The 22860-nt window shown below is 38.8% G+C and overlaps 1 protein-coding gene across 1 annotated transcript in view; it reads right to left on the bottom strand.

The window, feature by feature from the left end:
• Positions 1-475: 475 nt before the first annotated feature.
• LURAP1L (leucine rich adaptor protein 1 like) overlaps positions 476-22860 on the bottom strand; it is a 48166-nt gene continuing 25781 nt past the window's right edge. Inside the window, exon 2 of the mRNA XM_069576562.1 lies at positions 476-1216. Coding sequence (XP_069432663.1) covers positions 842-1216 — 375 coding nt within the window. The 3' untranslated portion in view covers positions 476-841. The remainder of the gene's footprint in view (positions 1217-22860) is intronic.

The following is a 22860-nucleotide window of genomic DNA, read 5'->3' as shown; positions in this document are numbered from 1 at the left end:
ATCCATCATCCATCCATTGTATAAATCTATGTTTTTATATATCCTATAATTGTAAAATGCTTATAGTAAACATCAACAAAATCTTAGGATACAATAAATCTAGGATACCTTAACCTCTAATCACCTTCTTACTTAATTTCAGTTATTCTTTGAAATTTGGGAGAATCATATATTTAATTACACAAATTTGTCTACAGCTTGAGTTAGAATCACTGGTGACAAAATGATCATCTACAGTATGAACACAAAGTTGAACCGAATAGATTCCATAGAGTTGGGGCTTCCTAATGGTTCTCATGAGAAGTGTGTGGTTGACGGTATTATTGATTTCACACTAGGAACTTGTGGCCTCAAAATAATGCCTAACTTAGTCCCAAGCATGTTGTCCAACCTAATATAAAAACAGTAACAAACCTCAGTGTCTTCTGGAAAACAAACCTTTGAATCATTTAAGAATACAGACAACAAAATCAACTATTATCAGACTTTGGTTTATTGTAAAATTTAGCGAAGTTTATCTTGTAATCCCTGACCCCTTGCTCTGAAAACAAAAGCAAAGATATAATTATTGCTTATTCTTTTCCCCCTACTTTATTTGTGCCACTGTGAAAGAAGGGAGAAAAATCATCGTAATAAATAGACTTAAGAGAGAAAGAGAAATCAGTCCGGATGAGAAATACTAGGAGCAATAGAAATACCATCAAGCCATTCAAAATAAGCTTCCTTTTAAAAGGTTGTCGTACTTAAAAAAAAAAAAAAATTCACACCAAAAATATAGCAGCGGAGAAGGAGGATAAATACAAGTTAATTGCACACCAATCCCATGCATAAAACTGGGGCATTAGCCAAAGCAGTAGTATTCAGAATCCAATTTGGGACGCTTGTACAGTGCATGTGAGTCCCCTATGACTGAACTGTCACTGAACTGGTCCAAGTCTGAGGGGGTGTGGTGGCCTGGGACGTCATCTGCCAAAGTGTCCAGGTAGCTCCCAACGGAGATGCCGTCTAGCCCGTCACTGCCATCGTGGAGGCTGGTGCAGCTGCCATGTAAGGAGGTGCTCTGGCTCTCCAGTAAGCTGCACAGGCTGCCACTCAGACTGCTGCCTCGGCTGGTGATGGTGGCTTTCTCTTCAATCATCCACTTGATGGACTCGATGCTCTCGTTGATGAGGAGCAACTGGCGCATGAGCTTCCCGTCTGTGGCTCTGAGGTTAACCTGTGGAGGGCAGGGAGAGGGGAGACACCTGCCAGTTATTCTGTGTTCTCGAAAGACCCCAGAGTCATTTAAATTCTGCCTCCTGCAGTCCATCATTTTACATTCAGAGAATAAAATACAAATTTACTTGAGCACAGGATCTTTTTGAAAACTGCTTACAAAGGGTAGGAGTCATACTCAAAGAACTCACCTCCTTCCAGCCCTAACAGGCTCTGAAAGGGACTATAAACTCTCACTTCATCTCTGACCCTCACCAAGCTACCTGGAAATATCCTATTGAATGACAGATTCTGTCCAGAGACTTGTTCTGTCTATGCCCAGATTGTTTGTTGTTGTTTTAGTTGCTTAGCTGTGTCTGACTCTTTCGTGACCCCATGGACTGTAGTCCTCTATGCATGTGATTTCCCAGGCAACAATACTAGAGTGGGTTGCCATTTCCTTCTCCAGGGGATCTTCCTAACCCAGGGATTGAACCTGTGTCTCCTGCATTGGCAGGCAGAATTCTTTACCACTGAGCCACCAGGGAAGCTCAGATTTAATAGTTTATCCTTGTTAATTGAGAGTATGTGTATGGATATTGAGAGAAGGGGGGATAGGAATCTGTAGAAATTAAGGAATCATCATCATCATTGTAGCAGCTCCTATTTTTGAGAGATTATGTGACAAACACCATTTATAAAAGCTCAACACGCATTATATTGGGTTGGCCAAAAAGTTTGTTCAGGTTTTTTGATGTTATGGAAAAACCCAAGCGAACATTTGGTCAACTCAATGATAACCCTGTGCCTTAAGTATTATTATTTTTATCCCTCTTTTATAGATGAAGAAACTGAAATCTGAAAATAAAAAATTAAGAGTACAGAAAATGTCTGCACCTTTTATGACTATACTGACAAATATATAGTGCTGAGTAATGCTTTCATGTTTAACAGGAACCAAATTGTTTCAATATTTCCTGAATCCAAGAGGCTGATAAATGAGGCTGATCTACTTTACACGATGAAGTGTACAAGTATTTTCTGTAGATTTCATTATTTCCTTCAGATGTGTCAAGAGCAGCTCCAATCAAAACTGGGATATGAGACTGGGACAGTTCCCTTAAATGACTTCTAGGTATGTAGTCTTTCTGATGGTTTTAAATTACTTCAGAGAAATCTGTCTTCTTAGTTACAAAGCAGAATTTCTCTGTAGGCCCTTCAGTTCAACAGGAATATCTGTTAACATGAAGGGTGTTTCTGAAGGAAGTAGGGGGAGAGACGCTACAAGATAGCCCTTGTTCTGGTTGGAATTGAAGAGATAAGGCTCCTGCAGAGATTCCGGTGGACTGGACTGTGAGGCAAGGACAGATTTAGCCACCAGAGGTCCTAGTCACATTCATCAGGGTTTAAATGAAATTCCAGGTTTTTTCACCTGAGGTCTTTTAACCCAGGAGACTGGACCTTGCTTATTCTCTCTTGAACACACAGGAGAATTCAGATTTGCGCGTTTCTAGAATTATCCAAGGCACTCAGTTGTGAGTGACTCAAGTCAGAAGAGAGAAAGAAGCTTATATATGCATTTATATTGTAAATGTATTTCTAGGAAACAATCCATCTCTGAAAGGGAACTTTGGATTGAGTGAATGTGACAGATAGCCATTAGGAGAGATGAAATTTCTAGGATGACTTCAGAGATTTAAGATTGCAGGTAAACTACATGTGTACTACATATGTACACAAATGCTCACGTATGTATGTATGAAGTATGAAGTATAATTTAAAACCTGTTAATCTATCTAGGATATTAAATAAAGTGACTTAGGAGACTGCCTTATCTTCTCTAAGAAGTGTACCAAAAATTCTTAGGCAGTCAGCAAGGAAAATCAATTTTCTCTGAGCCATTCATGAACAGAGCTTAGTAAGTCTTGAGATGGTTTTCTATTTGTGGTGTTGTCTCAGTGACCTTGCTTTAAGGTTGTGTGGGGGAAGGAGGTTTTGTGGCAATTTTTTATATTTGAATTTACCCCCACACCCTATGAGTCATCAAAATACTGTTCAAATTACAAGTAATACAACAAATATTTACAAATCATCAACAATTTGCTTACGTCCACAGAGGAGCCAGGAAAATCAATAGAAGTCAAAGTCCTACAAAATTGTTCAGTTAAGCATCTGTAGCCGATAAAACATGCTGTGCCCATTGTAGGCACAGTGCAATGGAACTGTGACCATTTCCCAATAGCTCCCCAAATGAATCACAGCTGCATTTGTTCACATTCCCACCCTGTCCTGTCAGAATGTTCCTGCGCATGCCCAGATCTGGACATATTCCCTGTTACTCCCTTCACTTGAAATACTTGACTGTTTTCCCCTCCAAATCCTCCCCATTCTTGAAGTCCTAATTCTTCCGTGAAGTATCTCTTCTGCTGGCCTGTTTACCCTCTACTGTATAGTTTGTATCTGACAATCTACCTTAATTGTGTACACTTATGTTGCTACCTATTATTGTGTCTTTCAGCTGTTTCTTCAGCTAAGCTTGCAGTTCCTTAAAAAAGCCATGTCTTACGTTTTGTCCGTCTCTTATGGTCTGTTTTAAGGATGGATTGATTTTGCGGAGGGGAAATAGTCGCAATTTTAGGGTCTGAGAAAGTTCAGCCCTTAAGACAATGATGCACATTCCCAGCAACTGTGTCACTGGAGGGCTAAAACATACTTACACTTTTTTCCAGCAGTTTTTGTCTGAGCTACACAGTGGCTACATCACATAAGAAGTGTTCACTTTTGTTGAGCAATATGAATGAGAGGGGAGTAGACTCTGAAGTAACAAAAGCTTCCTTTGACCATGAAATGATTTATTTAAATAAAAAAATTCTTTTCTTCTGAAAGCAAACATTCACAGGCCATTGAACCACTGTAGGGGAAAATATGACGAAAGCAAGTCACTAAGAACGTGTTGGTCCGGCTGATAATGATTACCCACTTAACTGCATCTAACCCTGTGTCCTCCTGGGGAGAGAGTAAACAGCTTCCCACCGTGGGAGCCCTGAGCCATTCGGTTCCCATGGCTGTCTGCCTGTCACCTGGCACTCCACCTAATAGTGCTTTCTCCTGGAATTAAGGTGCAGTTATGCTCCTCCTGATGAACCTTCGAAGCAGGAACGATCCACCACCAGGACTAAATCACCATGTGGCTGCTGTCTCCAGCAGCTGCCCTGCCTTCCCTCACTGTCATGCACACCAGTCCTTAGGAAGTCTGCCCATCCATTCAGAAGACAGCAGTCTTGCCCAGTGGGCAGAAACCTGTGTGGTTTTCTCACTTGAGGTCTTACAAGATCCCAGGACGTTTCTCTGAGGACAGTGGTTGTTGGGAGGACTTCCTCATGGTCTGAGTCTAAGTGACCCTTCCTTGGAGAGCCCCTTCCTGATCAATCATAGTATCTAATTCTTATGCTTAGTTGTATACAGCATTTCTATATTTTTATATTCCCTTCATAATACTTATGACTAATGGAAATCATCCTACTTATTACTTGTTTACTTTTTATTTTCTGTCTCCCATATGAGCATGTAAGCCATCACAGAGGGCAGGGGTCTTGGTCTGTACTGTTCACCACTGTGCCCAAGACCTCCAAGAGTGCTTAACGCAGAGTGGATGTACAAGTCTTATTTGTCCAAGGCCTGAATGATTGCCATAAGCTGAACCATCTGTCAAGAATGCTCCTCCCTTGAGTTTTGCTATAAGTCAGTAATATCATAGGGCTTCCCTAGTGGCTTAGATGGTTAAGAATCTGCCTGCAATATGGGAGACCCAGGTTCAATCCCTGCATTGGGAAGATCCCCTGGAGAAGGGAATGGCAACCCACTCCAGTGTTCTTGCCTCAAGAATCCCATGGCAGAGGAGTCCATGGGGTCACAAAGTGTCGGACACAGATGACCGACTAACAATTGCTAGTGATACAGTGCTTGAGGGGAAAGAACAAGGTAGCAAGAAAGAGCTCTGCAGTATTACAGCATTCCAAGCATGAAATCCCACTCTCACCGATTCACAGAGTTCAAACACTGAGTAACTAGGTCAAAGTTATTCCCAGCTTAAATATACAGGTTACAACATAGTATCTCTGAAAGGAAGTGGGCTTCACGATGTAAATCACACTCCAAGCATTATTCTATAAACACTTAGTGAAAGAAATTAAACAAAGGGAACAAACAAATAGGATGCTACCAAAAAATATTTTTTGTAAGGTTTGCATTAATTGATCCAAAGAGATGTCAATGTCCTTTCCTCTTTTCCTCTTCACTTGTCACCTCTGGCCCTTAGTTATTGCAGTGCAGCCCATCTTCATAATTAATAAGCCTCTCATGCTTTGAAACTGTAGCATAATAGGTCTCTCAACTCTAGACAGAATGGAGACTGAAATTTCATGTCAATTATGATCAGAGAACTGGTATATAGAAGAACTTAATGGGGGGGGGGTCTTGAAAAGCAAATATTCTTAATAATAAACTTTTCCAGATCTATGTTTTTGTCCAATGTATCATTTTACTACTACAAAATTACAAAGGTTATGAATTGTCTCACTGGAATCCAAGAAAGAGAGAATACAGTCATGCTTTCACTTCATCATGAAGTTGCCAAATAAATTGACTTCTTTGGTGGTGGTGTATAAGGAACCCAGGGCAGAGCTCTGGCCTGTCATTGTTACAGTCTACCTTTGGGCAAGGTGACTTGGCATATACAATCTTCTTATATAAGAAGAAGAATCCTGGGGATTAATTTTGAGCTCTGGTGAGCTCCTGGACTCAATAGACATAGTAAAGCAGTCTGTGAACAAAGTCTTATTTCTGCCCAATATTTAAAATGTAATTCAGCAGAGAAATCCACATATACTTTTCTCTGCTCTCTGTATTTAGGTTTCATTGAAAATGTTATAGGAAGATTCTGTAGATCAGATCATCTCAGGATTTCCCTTCACTCTTAACAGTCTCTGATTGTCATTCCTGTGGCCATTTGATTACTAAATTGTTTCTGCTGTGAGAGAATCATTCAAGCCATACAGGAGACAGAGCAATTAATTTACTGCTCCATTTCTGGCAAATTACTTAGCTAGTAAAAGCTCATGGCTAAAGTTTGAGCTCTGTGTGAATTTTAATCACCTTATCAGAAATTCTGTGGCGATAGTAATTTTAGCTCTTGCCATTTGGGTTTCTCTAAAAGTAATATTTGTGTTCTGTGCCAAGATAAACATACATACCATGTTTAATGGATCTATATATTAACTGAAATGGGTGAGCTGCTGAATATATCTGCCAAATAGGGACACTGCTCACTCCTTCTTGTCATCCTGCAGGCTTGCGTAGCACCAGTGTTCATATCTCTCACAAAGCTCTCCTGTACCATTCTTATCTTTTTATTTATGGGAATTGACTAGTCAGATAAAAGCAGGCCATCTCCCAGTTATGCAACCTACTGTAAAATCCACAGTATCCATGACCCAAATCCCAAATGCCCAGCAAGCTGTTATAGGAAGAAGACTACTTTGCAAGCAAGTTCGTGATCATGAATATAAAGGAAGGAGAATAAATTAGATTTGCCTTTTAATGTGACGCCCTAATCCTAGTGTCTAAGATGAAAAAACCAATCAGCATTTTTTTTTCCAAATTTCTAATTGATGGAAGGCCTTTTTTCTAGCTGTATTTATTTCTAAATATCTAAAAAAAAAAATCAGAAGCATCTAATGTACTAAATTAAAAGGCTGTTGTAAAGATACTTAGAATATTGTTTCTCCAATAGTTTATCCCAGTTTATCTGCATGTTCCCTTTGTATAACCTCCTCTTGTCTAAATGTACTCCTTCCTCAAATTCACCACATCCTCAATTTGAAGAATACAGATTTCCTGTCTACTCATCCTTAAAATTTCCAGCAGTTTTATTAATAGCTGTATTTCTAAAGCACTCCTGTTTCGTCCAGAGGACCCTTAAGGATGGCACCATCTTACTGCAGTCTGAGAAGACACAGTATAATACTTGCATCCAATGCTTCGGGTTTAGAATGCTTTAGGAGATGAGCATGCAGCATTTGCAAGTCAGAGCTAGTCTGCCAAAGTTTTCCTCTGCTTTCGTAGCCAGTTCAAAATTTACAACAGAATTTGTTTTGAATTGGGAAACAGAGGATTCCATTTTTCTATCAGTCAGCTTTGTCTTCGTCCATTTGAATTGTTTTTATGTGGAACTGAACAATAACTAAAACAGTTCACTGTTTTCCCAAAACCTCATAGAGGGGTAATTTCCCCAAAGACTAAATTACATACATAAAAACACTATCATCAGCACAGCTGACCAATTGATATTGTTTTGATAAATCAGATAGCTGCATCTGGTTTATCTGAAAGGGGCACATGTGACTCTCCTGAATCTTGAACATAAATTCCTGCCATCAAGCCTGCTCATGAGATCTGTCTAGTGTCTGCTGGTGAGTCCTCTGATTACCAAAGTAAGACAGAGAACTCTACAGCCTTATTCGGTCAGGTTTTAGCTCCAGCTGATACTTAGATGCCTGTGATGAAAACTCTTTTACCATAACCTAATACAGTGAAAATTTTTTTCTTGAGAGATTTCAATATGTATATGCAAAGTATAATTCTGGCTAATGTATGAGACTATAAATCACCTGAGCTGAAATTCATTTGGAATGATGTCACTGAAACATGGACTCCCCATATTTGTAATAGAAGAGCTCCCACACAGAACACAGACCAGAAGAGTTTCTGCTAACTTATAATAAATGTTCTTTCTGCATGTTCATTTTTCTAATTTAGAATTTAAAGTGCGATTTTTACACGGAAGGGTTGGATTTGGTAACGTGCCGCCCTGTGATTTGTATCGGCTGTGTCTCCAATGGGAGGGAAGCAGGAGGCAGGGTGGTTTGCTGGGAAATGTTGAACGGTTGGCTCCCTGGAAAGCTACACACACACAAACACGCATACATGCATGTAATAGAAACTGTGCTGATACAAATAATACTAAAATATTTTTATAAAATATATATAATTTTTATAAAATATTTTATAAAATAAAATATACAGTACCTTTTATTGTAAACTTCATGTACTGTAACTGATTCTCAGAGACTCCTTTTGTTTATTTTTGTTGAATTATTGTACGTACAGCAACTTCTAGTTTCAGTCCAACCATAATTGAACAAATAGAATTGATCTCAGTCCACTAACTCTTTTCTAAATAATTTTTCTTCCTTAAGCCTGATATGTGATCTGTTGTTTAACCATTTTCCACCCTAGTGCAAATTATATTCATTAAATTGAAAACTGTTTCAGCCTCAGCATGAGTTACATCTGAGCTTTATGGATTTGTCAGTGATGGGAGCAATTTGGCTGAGTTGGATGAGTTTTTGACTGCATAGAGAGCATTTCCCAGTAATTTTTTTGTGCTATGGATAATATAATAGCTAAGGACATGACACAGTTTTAAGTTGAATCTGTAGTATCAACATTTTCCCCATTAGATCATTTTCCCCTTAAGATCATTGTCTTAAGATAATCAACAAAGTTAAGTCAAGTTCTGATTTATGAAGTTTTATAGTTTCTATGCTGTAAATACTCCTACAATGGCCAGTGTCCAGCTGCCAACATGATGTCACTAAACATACAGTTGGTATGGAAAGGAATTTTATCTTTTCCCCTAAGTAGAATTTGAGGGAGATGTAAAATATTTACACCAAAGTTATTAGTGGTCTTTTATGGAAAGGTTTCAAATACTGAATATGATTATTCTTTAAGCATCATTGAGATATAAAATCTATTTGGAAAGGGAATAATCAAGATACTTAGAACCCACTTAGTGTTTATATTTCTATATTCTAATTTTTCATGGATTTATTTCCAAAATATGCTGTGCACTTCTCCATCTCTGTAACTAGAACAAAGTAGTAGAACCAAACAGAATCAAATAGTAGTAAGAGGCCACCACCATGAACAGAGTTTTTCTAATTCAGAGTTATTCACCAATGCACTTAGGGGTTACTGAGGTAATAGCTTGTTAGTCCTTTCATATGGTCCCTTCTTATAAAAGTGCTCAATTTTCTCTTCCAGTAACTACTAGATATTGATATTGGATCTGTTTGCCATAGTTCTTATGCTGCTTTTTCTTCCTCAGTCCATTAATTCTTTCTAATCTGCTATCTGCAGCCCAGCAGTACTTCAGGAATACTTCAGTAACTATAATTTTCCTATTTGTTGAGTATGAGAGAACTGAGTTGCAAGGAAAACTAACCTTTGCAATTCTTAGAAAGTGACTTTAAGCAGTGAGTAAAATTAGGTGAAGAAGCAGCCTCTGCAAAGAGTAAAGTATGTGGGCCTTGCTTCCTGGAGCAGTGCTTCTTGACATACACATTCCCTTGGAGTCTTGTTAAAATTCAGATTCTCTTCACTAATTCTGTGATCCTGCATTTCTAACAAGCCCTCAGCAGATGCCAGTACAGGTAGGCAGCCTCTAAGATGCCTCCCAGTAAGACCCCCTCTCTCCTGGTATCTATATTCTTGTGTAATTCCCTGCCCGAGTGTAGACTGGACCTTTCGACTGGTTTCCTAGGAATACAGTATGGCAAAATGATGGGATGTCAGTTCTGAGAAAATATTACAAAAAGACTGTTTTCTGTCTTGGGTACATTCCTCTACTTGCTGAGAGGAGACGCATCTGCCAGGCTGTGAGGTGTACTACTGTGAGATCTCCATGATAAGGAACTGATATCTCTGGACAATAGTTAGCAAGGGGCTAGACGCCGAAGAATTGATGCTTTTGAACTGTGTTGTTGGAGAAGACTCTTGAGAGTCCCTTGGACTGCAAGGAGATCCAACCAGTCCATTCTGAAGGAGATCAGCCCTGGGATTTCTTTGGAAGGAATGATGCTGAAGCTGAAACTCCAGTACTTTGGCCACCTCATGCGAAGAGTTGACTCATTGGAAAAGACTCTGATGCTGGGAGGGACTGGGGGCAGGAGGAAAAGGGGACGACAGAGGATGAGATGGCTGGATGGCATCACCGACTCGATGGATGTGAGTTTGAGTGAACTCCGGGAGTTGGTGATGGACAGGGAGGCCTGGCATGCTGCGATTCATGGGGTCGCAAAGAGTCAGACATGACTGAGTTACTGAACTGAACTGAGGCCTGCCCACTACTACTGCCTGTGTGAGTGAGCATGACGCAGTGAGGGGGCTGTGAAATGACTGCAGCTCCATCTGATGTGCTAATTGCAGACTTCAAAGAGACTCAAGCCAGAGACACTCGGTTTACCTGTGCCAGACTTCTGCCTCACAGAAATTGAGATAACACATTTGCTGTTTGCCTTGGTAAAGTTTGGAGTATTTGTTACACAGCATGGATAAACATACATCAATGCCATTGGTATATGGGCTACACTTTGAGTAGCAAGGACCTATATATCTTTTCTATTTGTGGATAATTTGGGGTGATAGATGCTGGACCACCATGTCTGTGGAATGCTACTCTCCTGGCATATTGTTTTATAGCTTGAAAAAAGTAAAAAATTGAGTAAATAGTGAAATATACATTGATGGAGACAAGAAATGTTACAAAGAAGTCATAGTCTTCTTTGAGGGGCCATCTGCATCACCCACAGGACAAATGCATGGTTTATTATCCTGAAGGCGAAATGACAAATGATATCTCTGATATTCGGTGACATAGATGATGCTTTAAATAGAGATCACTTATAAATAATACTCCTATAATTTGAGGACCATAAAAAGTAGGGTATGCAATGATAAGATAATAAACTTAGATGTTAACATTCAGATAGCTTAAGAACTTAGAATACACTAAGACTAGTGACATCTTTGAGTTTTCAACACTGACAAGTTGACTAAATTTTAACCCTGCTTTTCTGAATTCATTTAATTTGAAGGATTCACTTTAATGTGTCCTCACTAGGGGAAAGAAAGGAGGAGATAAGGAAAGCAAAGAATGTGTTTATTGTCTCCTATGAACCAGACTTTGTGTTTCACATATTAACCCATTTTTTTAGAAAGGGCCTCTGTAGAATGGTCCTTGTGCATAGGGAATATAACTGAGACACAAACCTTTTGTTAGAACCATTCATTTTTTAGCTAATGTTGATAATTTTATAATATTTGGAATGCTTCCTTTTATGATGAAGATCAGTTTTATTTTTCATATGATGCCTAAACACCAACTAAATATTGACATTTGGGAAAATTTGGGTGGGGCTCTCCAGAACATGAGTTGCAGCGCAGCAGTGATCTCACTCTATAAAGTGTGGCCAGTGAGAAACAACTCACTGATAATACACTGACTTTCTTATTTAGTGATTTTGTCTGATTAAAAAAATCTTTAGGAATATTAAACATATCTTCCATTTATTAGTTGCTTCCTATATATTATGTCTTAAATATTAACTTATATATTTAATGTCATTATCATAATAAATCTGTAAAGCTGATTATGATTCTCACTGTGGTTCGAGTCTGACATATAAAGAGGTTGAAAGTTATCACTCCTGTTTCTCCATCTAGAAAAAAACGGAATAAACTGAAGATCAACAACTCTTCTTACATCCACCAGAGACTTAAGGTCACAGGGTAAACTGCTGCACCCAGGAGACAAAGAAGTGGAAACAGAGCATCTTTGCTTACCAAGAACAGATGCCCAGAAGCAGAAGGCCCTGGCTGGAGTTAGTAGGAAAACTTAAAACTATAATTGAATTGCTGGAGATTCATTGTAGACTAGCTTGAGAGTTAAAAACTCCACGTTAAAAACTTCAGGGGAAGCCCCACAGTTTCATGAGTTTTATCCCAGCAGCGCCACTAGGTCCCAACTTTCCCTGATGCTCTGATAGGGGCAGGAGCAAAGTAACCATTCTAAAATATGCCCAAAGCTCTCTATTCTCTTTCTCAGGGCCTGCTGTCAAGGAAAACTATTTACCAGAGCCTCACTGACGGGTTTTCCCAAAGCCTAACCAACATTTTTTGTTGTTGTTTAGTCACTAAGTCATATCCAGTTCTTTTGCGACTTCATGGACTGTAGCCTGCCAGGCTTCTCTGTCCATGGGATTTCCCAGGCAAGAACACGGGTGGGTTGCCGTTTCCTTCTCCAGGGGATGTTCCTGACCCAGGGATCAAACCCTCACCTCCTGCATCTCCTGCATTGGCAGGTGGATTCTTTACTGAGCCACCAGAAAACCAACTAGGGGTGAAGAGAAATGCCCATCTCAGGCTCACAAAAAGACTGAGACCAAACCATGGACTCTAGACTGCCTCTCCTCCCTACACCACACACCATGTCAATAGGGCTCCTGAAAATAACGGGGACAAGGAAACTCTAGGAAAACCCAAAGACAAAAAAAAAAGACCAAAAAAGAAAAGATACTAGAGGAGATATTAGTCTCTGACACCTACAGCTAACAGTAAACACAGTTTAACTCCTATTCAGATAAATATAAAACCTCACATTTCGGGTCTCTCTCAGTTCCTTTTATATCATACATAGCTTGCAACAAAAAATTACAGGACATTCTGAAAAGCAAAAAGTCTGAAGAGACAAGTCATGCATCAGAACCAGACTCAGATATGGTACAGATTTTGATATTATTAGACTGGGAATTTTAAGTAAGTATGATTAGTTTGATAAGGAATCTAATACAGAAAGTAGACAACATGCAAGAAGAGGTGTGTCATGTGAGCAGAGAGATAACATTTGGACAAACAATCGAAAGGAAATGCTGTAAGTCAGAAACACTGCAACATAAATGATGAATTCTTTTGATGCATGTATCAGTAGACTGGACACAGCTAAGGAAAGGATTCATGAGCTCAAAGAGCTTAACAATCTCTTCAGCAATGTGTTGAAGCATAGCCTAAGAGGCTTACCAAAGCATAATTTAATTACCAATGGAGAGATATGCTTGTATGACCTGTAATTTACTACTAATTTGGCTCAGACTTATAAATTTGTAAGTTGACGTGTAGATTTGTGTTTTGAAGACCTGAAAATGATTTTGGCCCAGTGGAAAGAAAAACATCTCAAAGCTATGGTTTTATTGTCCTGTTTGATGTTAAACGGCTTTGTCTCTAAACAGATTATTTCATATATCTTTCCTGAGAAATTACATAAACTCCAATTCTCTTTTGGGCCAGCTGTATCATCTTGCTGCTTTTTTCATTAAATAAGCTAAATAAATCTTCAGCAAGTGCTCCATCTATGTTTGTATGAGAACCATGTTTTTAACTATTTAAAAATTACACTTTGATAGGGTTGGAGGTTGCCGTCAAAATTCATAGTATGCCTGCCTGCTGGAACGGGTGAAACAGTTCCAAAGAAGGGGCCTTTGGAATAAAATTCTGACTCTCCATTTTCTTCTGATTTGGTGCCTTTTATTCTGGTTTGCTTGCTTCATTATTATTGTTTTGGATCCTTGGCTAATAGTTACCAGTTTTGGTTAACTCAATGTTTAGGTAATGTCCATTTTCTCAACTGGGTACTGAACACTCCTGTATTTAAAAAAAAAAAAAAGTATGCAAAACCAGCCAATTCCAGGAACTCGTGCAATGAACCAAGAGGCCAGTCAAGGTCCCATAATCTATAAATGATTTCCTGTTTGGGGTAGCACTAACTGGCAATCTGGTTTCATGATGTATTCACTTGGGATCTCTATAGGATGATGGGAATCTATTCTCTGTTGGGCGAGAGATGACACAGAGTTTGGTCAGTTGGTCTATATTGTTTGTCTTTTGTTGTGCTCAAATCCACGTAGAAAATATTATTTCCACTGAATAGGAGAAAAGCACTTTGAGAATGTGCGTTTTGTATTTTCTACCATCCTGTGCCTAGGGTGGTAGAACTGAAGTTTTAAGTCCTGTTGGTGGCTGTGTATTTGACAAAAACCTTTTACTGCTCACAAATAAGAAAATGAAATATTTCTCTACTTCTAGAATAAATTAAGTTATAGTGTCTTAGGAAAACAGAGAATTTTCTCATTAGAGATACTAATAAATACTTGGAAAATTTAATATTCTCAGAATTCCAAGAATGTAAATTGAACTTTAATATTTTGAATGTACTGACATTTTTCAGGGAAAAAAAATCCTTCACAATGTTAGCTTAGAAATATCAAAGTGAATTTTTAGACATGAATTGGTTTGGTAAATTTAGGTTATAAATAACTAAATGTCTTTTCCTTGCTTTTTTCAATATGGAGACCAAACATGTGATTTAATTTTTCTTGTTTAAGATTTGGATTTATTTTCTAATGAAGAGACTAGTTAATGCTAACTTCCTGAATCCCTTTAACTGGTTTACTGTTGAAATAAGCTAAGGTTTCTTCCATATATTGAGATTAAGAAAATATGCAATTATGTATTCAACTATATTTTCTTGGGCTCCAAAATCAATGAGGATGGCGACTGCAGCCATGAAATTAAAAGGTGCTTGCTCCTTGGAAGAACAGCTGTGACAAACCTAGATAGTATACTAAAAAGCAGAGACATCACTTTGCTGACAAAGGTCCATATAGTCAAAGCTATGGGTTTTCCAGAAGTCATGTATGGATGTGAGAGCTGGACCATGAAGAAGGCTGAGCGCTAAAGGATTGAGGCTTTGGAACTGTGGTTCTGGAGAAGTCTCTTGAGAGTCGCTTGGACAGAAAGGATGTCAAATCAGTCAATCCTAAAGGAAATCAATCCTGACTATTCATTGGAAGGGCTGATTCTGAAGCTGAAGCTCCAATACTTTGTCTGCTGATGCAAAGAGCTGACTCACTGGAAAAGACCCTGACACTGGGAAAAACTGAGGACAAGAGGAGGAGGAGGTGACAGGATGAGATGGTTGGGTGGCATCACTGACTTGATGGACATGAGTTTGAGCAAACTCAGGGAGATAGTGCTGGACAGAGAAGCCTGGTGAGCTACAATCCTTGTGGTTGCAGAGTCAGAAACAACTTAGCAACTGAACAAAAACAATATTAAGTTATAATTCTTAACCTTTTTTATTCAACTGTAATTGTGTTCTGTCAGTTCAAACATAATTTGGAGGACATGAATTATAGAACTTAAACTAATATAAATCAAGTTAATAAATCAAGTTATGGCTATAAATAATTTCTAAGGAAAACAGAATTTTCAGATGTATCACCAGTTGTTATGTATATCATTGCTTTTTATTTATAGAGTGGCTGAATCTTTGGGTCATTTTAATAAACATATTTTTGCATCCACGAAAGTGTTAAAGGTGTACACTCGGCTGTGAAGATCTTATAAAGTAGTTGTGTAAGCTTCGCTGGTCTCCTTCATGCTTGTGTATGACAGTGGTTACTCTCCAGTCTTTCTCTGAAAGGTTAGTAAGTTTGATTAAAACCTATGGCTTATATAGGTGGTTCAGACTAGACTAGAAATAATCATGGCAAAGAACTAAAACTAAGATATACTTTTGCTTGTCAAAAAAGAAGAGTATTTTTGTTCTCAGTAAAAGTGGTTTGTTCCAGAATGTGAAAGGAGATAGTAAAGAATAGAGCTTGAATTGAAATTGAAAACAGACTATACCAAAAATTCCAAAATTATTTGCCTTTAAATATCATATCTACAAAGGCTTCCCTGATGGTTCAGATAGTAAAGAATCTGCCTGCAATGCAGGAGACCCAGGTTTGGTCCCTGAGTCCGGAAGATCCCCTGGAGAAGGAAATGTCTAGCACTCCAGTATTCTGCCTGGAGAATTCCAGGGACAGAGGAGCCTGGCGGGCATATATAGTCAATGGGGTTGCAAAGAGTCAGAAATGACTGAGTGAATAATACACAAAGAATTATACGGGGAAAAAGTAATATAATGTGTAAAAATATCAGTAAAATTTGCTCAGTTTTGATGTCTTTATCAGGAGATAAAATTTTTAAATCTAAAAATACATTTAAAATAATGAATAACAACAAATTTCATTAAATGTTAAACAGTTTAGTTATCAAAGACATTTAGTCAATATGTTAGGAAACAAATTTTTAAAGGAGTTTATGGATGAAATACTACATTACCAATGCAAAGCTCAAAGTTGCTTTTTTGCCCTCTTCTGTTGGAATGAAAAATTGGTGTAGAATTTAGTTTGCTCTTAGTAAGAGATAGTAAAATGTCATTCTTCTGTTATCTGCCCAGATAGTAGAGATGCCTTATCTAACCTGAACATTTTCCATTCTTTGGGCTGATTTTGGCTTGTCCTTGAAAAAAAAAAAAAAAAGTTACTTAAAGAATTACTTAAAATTGTGACGAATTCTTAATGCCAAACAATGACCATTCATTGTTTCCAAGCACATAATGCTAGTGTTTTAATCAAACAACTAAATATATGCTAATAATACTTTAACTCTTTTAATTTTACCTTCCCAAGATAAGACCCTAAATTCAGGGGGAAATTTTTAAAATATCTTTTATGCCCAAGCTGTTCTTTATGGGCTTTGCAAAGGTCCCCATTTGCTAGACAGCAGGCACAGCAAATGACTGAACAAGCATGTGTTCCAATAAAAGTATTTACAAAAACATGTGAACTGGATTTAGGCAGTGGCTGCCAGGGTCCTAGTCTTACAGGTATTAAAACAAACCAAAAAAAAACAAAACAAAACAAAACAAAAAACAAAACCCACCACATCCTAATGAATTTAACTCAGTATATTTTTTTCAGGGACTTATTTGACCTCTGTGCCTCTATTCTTCCTTTATCCACCTTTTCCATCCTTACGGTTTCCCCTCATTAAAGGGCTAAAGACACCTTAGCATATGCTTGCTTTAGGTTTGTATGAGTCATTTTTTTCCCCTTTATTTTATTTTATCTTTTTTTTGGAATAATGTGCTTTGGTAGACTCAAACAGAGCCACCGCCAGAAATCTACGTAGAAAAGGCATAAATGCAGATGGGTCCAGGAAAGTATATGCAGCATAGACGATGTATGTGAAGGAACTGAAAAATGTGACTTTGTGTGACAAAAGTTTCTGTTAAGTATGTATCACTAAGTCTTTAACTCCTTTTTATCTTTAATCACTTTTAATCTCTAATTTATTCCATAAAAAGTTGCCTTTATTGTGTAAAAGAACATGCATACTCTGAATTTAATACTTTAAGTAATACTCCATAAGCTTTGTTTCTTCTGGGTGGGTCAAGGTGAATTCCAGGAGGAAGGAATGGATTAGCTCTTCATTTTGGCTGGCTTCCCCTCTCTCTGATTATCTGTGATTCAGCATATATCTAGTATTGTGATGATCCAGTGCTCTTCATTTTACTGAGAGCTTTACATTTTCCACAAATAGCTTAATGATATCTCTGTGCCCAAAGATTATCAGTAACTAAATTTATATGCTTCGATCTTTAGTGTTTTAGAAACTCAAATGTTTAAACTGCCCCTTTGCATGATACTATTTTGAAAAATTATTGTGTTTGCTTTATTTTAAATGAAATTTTTGAGCTTTTTAACATTGCCTCAAATGCTATATTCATTTTCCCAATTTAGTACTCTCCTAGAATTTTACTCTAATTAGATGATTTCACCTGGATGTGTAAGAATTTGTTCTTCTTTGAACAGTGAGGTAGTTTGTCATGTTTATATCTACACTGATCTATTTCTGGAAGAAATCACATACAATGCGTTTAAAACAGAGGTGATGGCGGAGTTGTTACTTATTGACACTAGTGATGTCCTGTGATTCAATTACCCATTGATGGTGGAGTTCAGTGAGGATAGCAAGAAAACCTAAAACTTTGAGTCTAGTCTTGGTTCTATTAGTAACTTAACTTGTAACAAGTCACCTAATCTTCCCATGCCTCCATTTCCCTATTAGATTCCTTTCAGCCCTAAATTGTCTTGATTCTCAAATGTAACGTGTTAATAGTAAATGACCAGTATACACTTTGCAAAGGAAATTGGAAGTTCCTCCATTTGTCCAATAGAATGCTGTCGGGATGATCCCAGAGTTCGATTCTGGTAGATGACTACATCAGTAGAAAGAGTTTATGCAAGAACGAGGGGATCTTTCAAGATAGAGGATTTTTCAAGACATGGCAGCAACAAACTTAGTGGTAACAATCGAATATAGAGACAAATGACAAGGAAGTAGTAAGCAGGGCCTCCTCCAGTGCAGTGGGTCTGTCCTGTCCATTCATCCTAGTTTCTTACTGGGATTATTAGTACTCGCCAAATCTATAAAGGTACGTTGAATGAAGAAATGAGTGAGAATGGAAAAAACAGGTCCATATGTATATGATAATGTAGCAGAGAATAAGTGTGTATTAATTTTCTTTGGGAAAAGAGGATGTATTTCAGTTGCCTAATGAAAAACAAGATGGATTTGGATAGAGAGATGAGTACGGGTGGCCAGTCAGGAAGGACATTATAATTGGAGCCTGTAATGAGGAAAATAGGCAAAGGTCTAGAAATGTATAAGTTCACTTCCTGCTCAGGCAGTGGAAAGCCAACCAGAGGACCTGAGGATCAAGAATGTGGTTGGAGGTGGGAATGTAGTTTGAAAGCATATCATGAAGGGAGTCTGGAGTGCTGGACAAGGATAAGATGCTGTGATAGTCCATGCCTTAGAGGCGTTCACCACATTCTCTTTAACATAAGCTCTCAATCAGAGTCTCTCCTCACTGCTGTAATGTGGGTTACTAAATCTAGCTGCCCTCAAGAGAGCTTCAGAGGGCTTCCTTAGTATCTCAGGCCTATTTTTAGTACGGGCAAAATTTTACTAGCTGCAGCAACAAAAGATATTACAGAAAACAATTTGGCCGTGTAGCGACATTAGCTAGGACTGGAGCTTAAACTGACACCAGAATGCTTTATTGTGTGCATCTTTTTCTTCTTGTTCAGTTGCTCAGTCATGTCCAATTCCTTGCGACCCCATGGGCTGCAGCATGCCAGGCTTCCCTTGTTCTTCACCGTCTCCCAGATCTTGCTCAAACTCTTGTCCATTGAGTCGGTGATGCCATCCAACCATCTGATCCTCTGTCATCCCCTTTTCCTCCTGCCTTCCATCTTTCCTAGAATCAGGGTCTTTTCTAATGAGTTGGCTCTTTGCATCAGATGGCCAAAATATTGGAGTTTCAACTTAAGCGTCAGTCCTTCCAATGAATATTCAGGACTGATTTCATTTAGGATTGACTGGTTTGATCTCCTTACAGTCCCAGGGACTCTCAAGAGTCTTCTTCAACACCACAGTTTGAAAGCACTAGTTCTTTGGTGCTCACCCTTCTTTATGGTCCAACTCTCACATCTATACATAACTACTGGAAAAACCATAGCTTTGCCTATACAGACCTTTGTTGGCAAAGTAATGTCTCTGCTTTTTAATATGCTGTCTGCTAAGTCACTTCAGTTGTATTCGACTCTGTGCGACCCCATAGACGGCAGCCCACCAGGCTCCACCATCCCTGGGATTCTCCAGGCAAGAACACTGGAGTGGGTTGCCATTTCCTTCTCCAACGCATGAAAGTGAAAAGTGAAAGTGAAGTCACTCAGTCGTGTCTGACTCTTAGCGACCCCATGGACTGCAGCCTACCAGACTCCTCCATCTATGGGATTTTCCAGGCAAGAGTATTGGAGTGGGGTGCCATTGCCTTCTCCGAATATGCTATCTAGGTTGGTCATAGCTTTTCTTCCAAGGAGCACATATCTTTTAATTTCATGGCTGCAGTCACCATTTGCAGTGATTTTGGAGCCCCCCAAAATGAAGGGGGGCTGTTCACTGTTGCCATTGTTTCCCTATCTATTTGCCATGAAGTGATGGGATCAGAGGCCATGATCTTCATTTTTTGAACGTTGAGTTTTAAGCCAGCTTTTTCTCTCTCCTCTTTCACCTTCATCAAGAGGCTCTTTAGTTCCTCTTTACTTTCTGCCATAAGGGTGATTGTCATCTGCATATCTGAGGTTATTGATATCTCTCCTGGCAATCTTGATTCCAGCTTGAGCTTCATCCAGCCTGGCATTTCATATGATGTATTCTGTACAGAAGTTAAATAAGAAGGGGGATAATATACAGTCTTGATGTACTCCTTTCCCGATTTTGAACCAGTCCTTTGTTCCATGTCCAGTTCTAGCTATTGCTTCTTGACCTGCATACAGGTTTCTCGGGAGCCAGGTGAGGTGGTCTGGTATTCCCACCTCTTTAAGAACTTTCCACCCTTTGTTGTGATCCGCACAGTCAATGAAGCAGAAGTAGATGTTTTTATGCAACTCTCTTGCTTTTTTGACAATCCAGCAAATACTGACAATTTCATTTCTGGTTCCTCTGCCTTTTCTAAATCCAGCTTGAACATCTGGATGTTCACGGTTCATATAATGTTGAAACCTAGCTTGGAGAATTTTGAGCATTACTTTGTTAGCGTGTGAGATGAGTACAATTGTATGGTAGTTTGAACAATATTTGGCATTGCCTTTCTTTGGAATTGGAATGAAAACTGACCTTTTCCAGTCCTGTCACCATTGTTGAGTTTTCCAAATTTGCTGGCATACTGAGTACAGCACTTTCACAGCATCATCTTTCAGGATTTGAAATAGCTCAGCTGGAATTCCATCACCTTCACTAGCTTTGTTCATTGTGATGGTTCCTAGGTCCCACTTGACTTTGCACTTCAGAATATCTGGCTCTACATGAGTGATAATGCCATCATGGTTATCTGGGTCATTAAGATCTGTTTTGTATAGTTCTGTGTATTCTTGCCACCTCTTCTTAATATCTTCTGCTTCTGTTTGGTAGATACAATTTCTGTCCTTTATTGCACCCATCTTCGCATGAAATGTTCCTTTGGTGTCTCTAATTTTTTCTTGAAGAGATCTCTAGTCTTTCTGATAGTATTGTTTTTCTATATTTCTTTGTATTGTTCAGTTCAGTTCAGTTGCTCAGTCGTGTCTGACTCTTTGTGACCCTATGAATTGCAGCGTGCCAGACCTCCCTGTCCATCACCAACTCCTGGAGTTCACTCAAACTCACGTCCATCGAGTCAGTGATGCCATCCAGCCATCTTATCCTCTGCCATCCCCTTTTCCTCCTGCCCGCAATCCCTCCCAGCATCAGAGTCTTTTCTAATGAGTCAACTCTTTGCATGAGATGGCCAAAGTACTGGAGTTTCAGCTTCAGCATCATTCCTTCCAAAGAACACCCAGGACTGATCTCCTTTAGAATGGACTGGTTGGATCTCCTTGCAGTCCAAGGGACTCTCAAGAGTCTTCTCCAACAACACAGTTCAAAAGCATCAATTCCTCAGCGCTCAGCTTTCTTCACAGTCCAACTCTCACATCCATGACTACTGGAAAAGCCATAGCCTTGATTAGATGGACCTTTGTTGGAAAAGTAACGTCTCTGCTTTTCAATATGCTGTCTAGGTTGGTCATAACTTTCCTTCAAAGGAGTAAGCGTCTTTTAATTTCATGGCTGCAATCACCATCTGCAGTGATTTTGGAGCCCCCCAAAAGGAAGTCTGACACTGTTTCCACTGTTTCCCCATCTATTTCCCATGAAGTGATGGGACCAGATCCCATGATCTTCGTTTTCTGAATGTTGAGCTTTAAGCCAACTTTTCCACTCTCCTCTTTCACTTTCATCAAGAAGCTTTTTAGTTCCTCTTCACTTTCTGCCATAAGGGTGGTGTCATCTGCATATCTGAGGTTATTGATATTTCTCCCGGCAATCTTGATTCCAGCTTGTGCTTCTTCCAGCCCAGCGTTTCTCATGATGTATTCTGCATATAAGTTAAATAAGCAGGGTGACAATATAGAGCCTCGATGTACTCCTTTTCCTATTTGGAACCAGTCTGTTGTTCCATGTCCCGTTCTAACTGTTGCTTTCTGACCTTCATACAGATTTCTCAAAAAGCAGGTCAGGTGGTCTGGGATTCCCATCTCTTTCAGAATTTTCCACAGTTTCTTGTGATCCACACAGTCAAAGGCTTTGGCATAGTCAATAAAGCAGAAATAGATGTTTTTCTGGAACTCTCTTGCTTTGTTCACATAGGAGGGCTTTTTATGTATTCTTTGGAACTCTGCATTCAGATAGGTATATCTTTCCTTTTCTCCTTTGCCTTTCACCTCTTTTTTCTCAGCTATTTGTAAGGCCTCTTCAGACAACCATTTTGCCAATTTGCATTTTATTTTCTTTTTCTGGATGGATGCAAACTCTTTCTAGGACTAATTTGCCAAACTAAATAGCCTACTAGTTCATGCTCCCGAATGCAAAATGATAGATTCATGTTTAGGAGGAACTGGGATGAGCATTAAAAAAATAAATAAATAAAAGTCTGTTTGTACATGTGAAGCAAGGCTGTTTTCTGTTTTTCAATCAGAAGCAAAGATGTGAGTGAAGTGACAGAGAAAGGCCCAGAGGTCTTGACTCCAAATTCTTATTCTGATCTCTGATTTCCTCCCCATAAACCCAGTCTTACTGTTCTTAAAATTCTCATAAGAAATATGCATTTCCTCTTGAGTTTTGACTTGTTCTCCCTATTTAGGGACATATTTAAATTTCTCTGAAGTCTATGTTTATGCTGCCTTTTTTTGTGTGACTACAAAGGAAGTTTGTTACATGCCTTTCAAATGCAATAACGTTGTTTCTAACTTAATTACTAAACAAACTATGTTTTAAATTGCTAAACAAACTTTA

Source organism: Ovis canadensis, chromosome 2, assembly GCF_042477335.2.
Source record: "Ovis canadensis isolate MfBH-ARS-UI-01 breed Bighorn chromosome 2, ARS-UI_OviCan_v2, whole genome shotgun sequence".
Classification (NCBI taxonomy): Eukaryota; Metazoa; Chordata; class Mammalia; order Artiodactyla; family Bovidae; genus Ovis; species Ovis canadensis.
The sequence above is the reverse complement of the archived record's forward strand: the minus strand, read 5'-3'. Positions and strand labels throughout refer to the sequence as shown.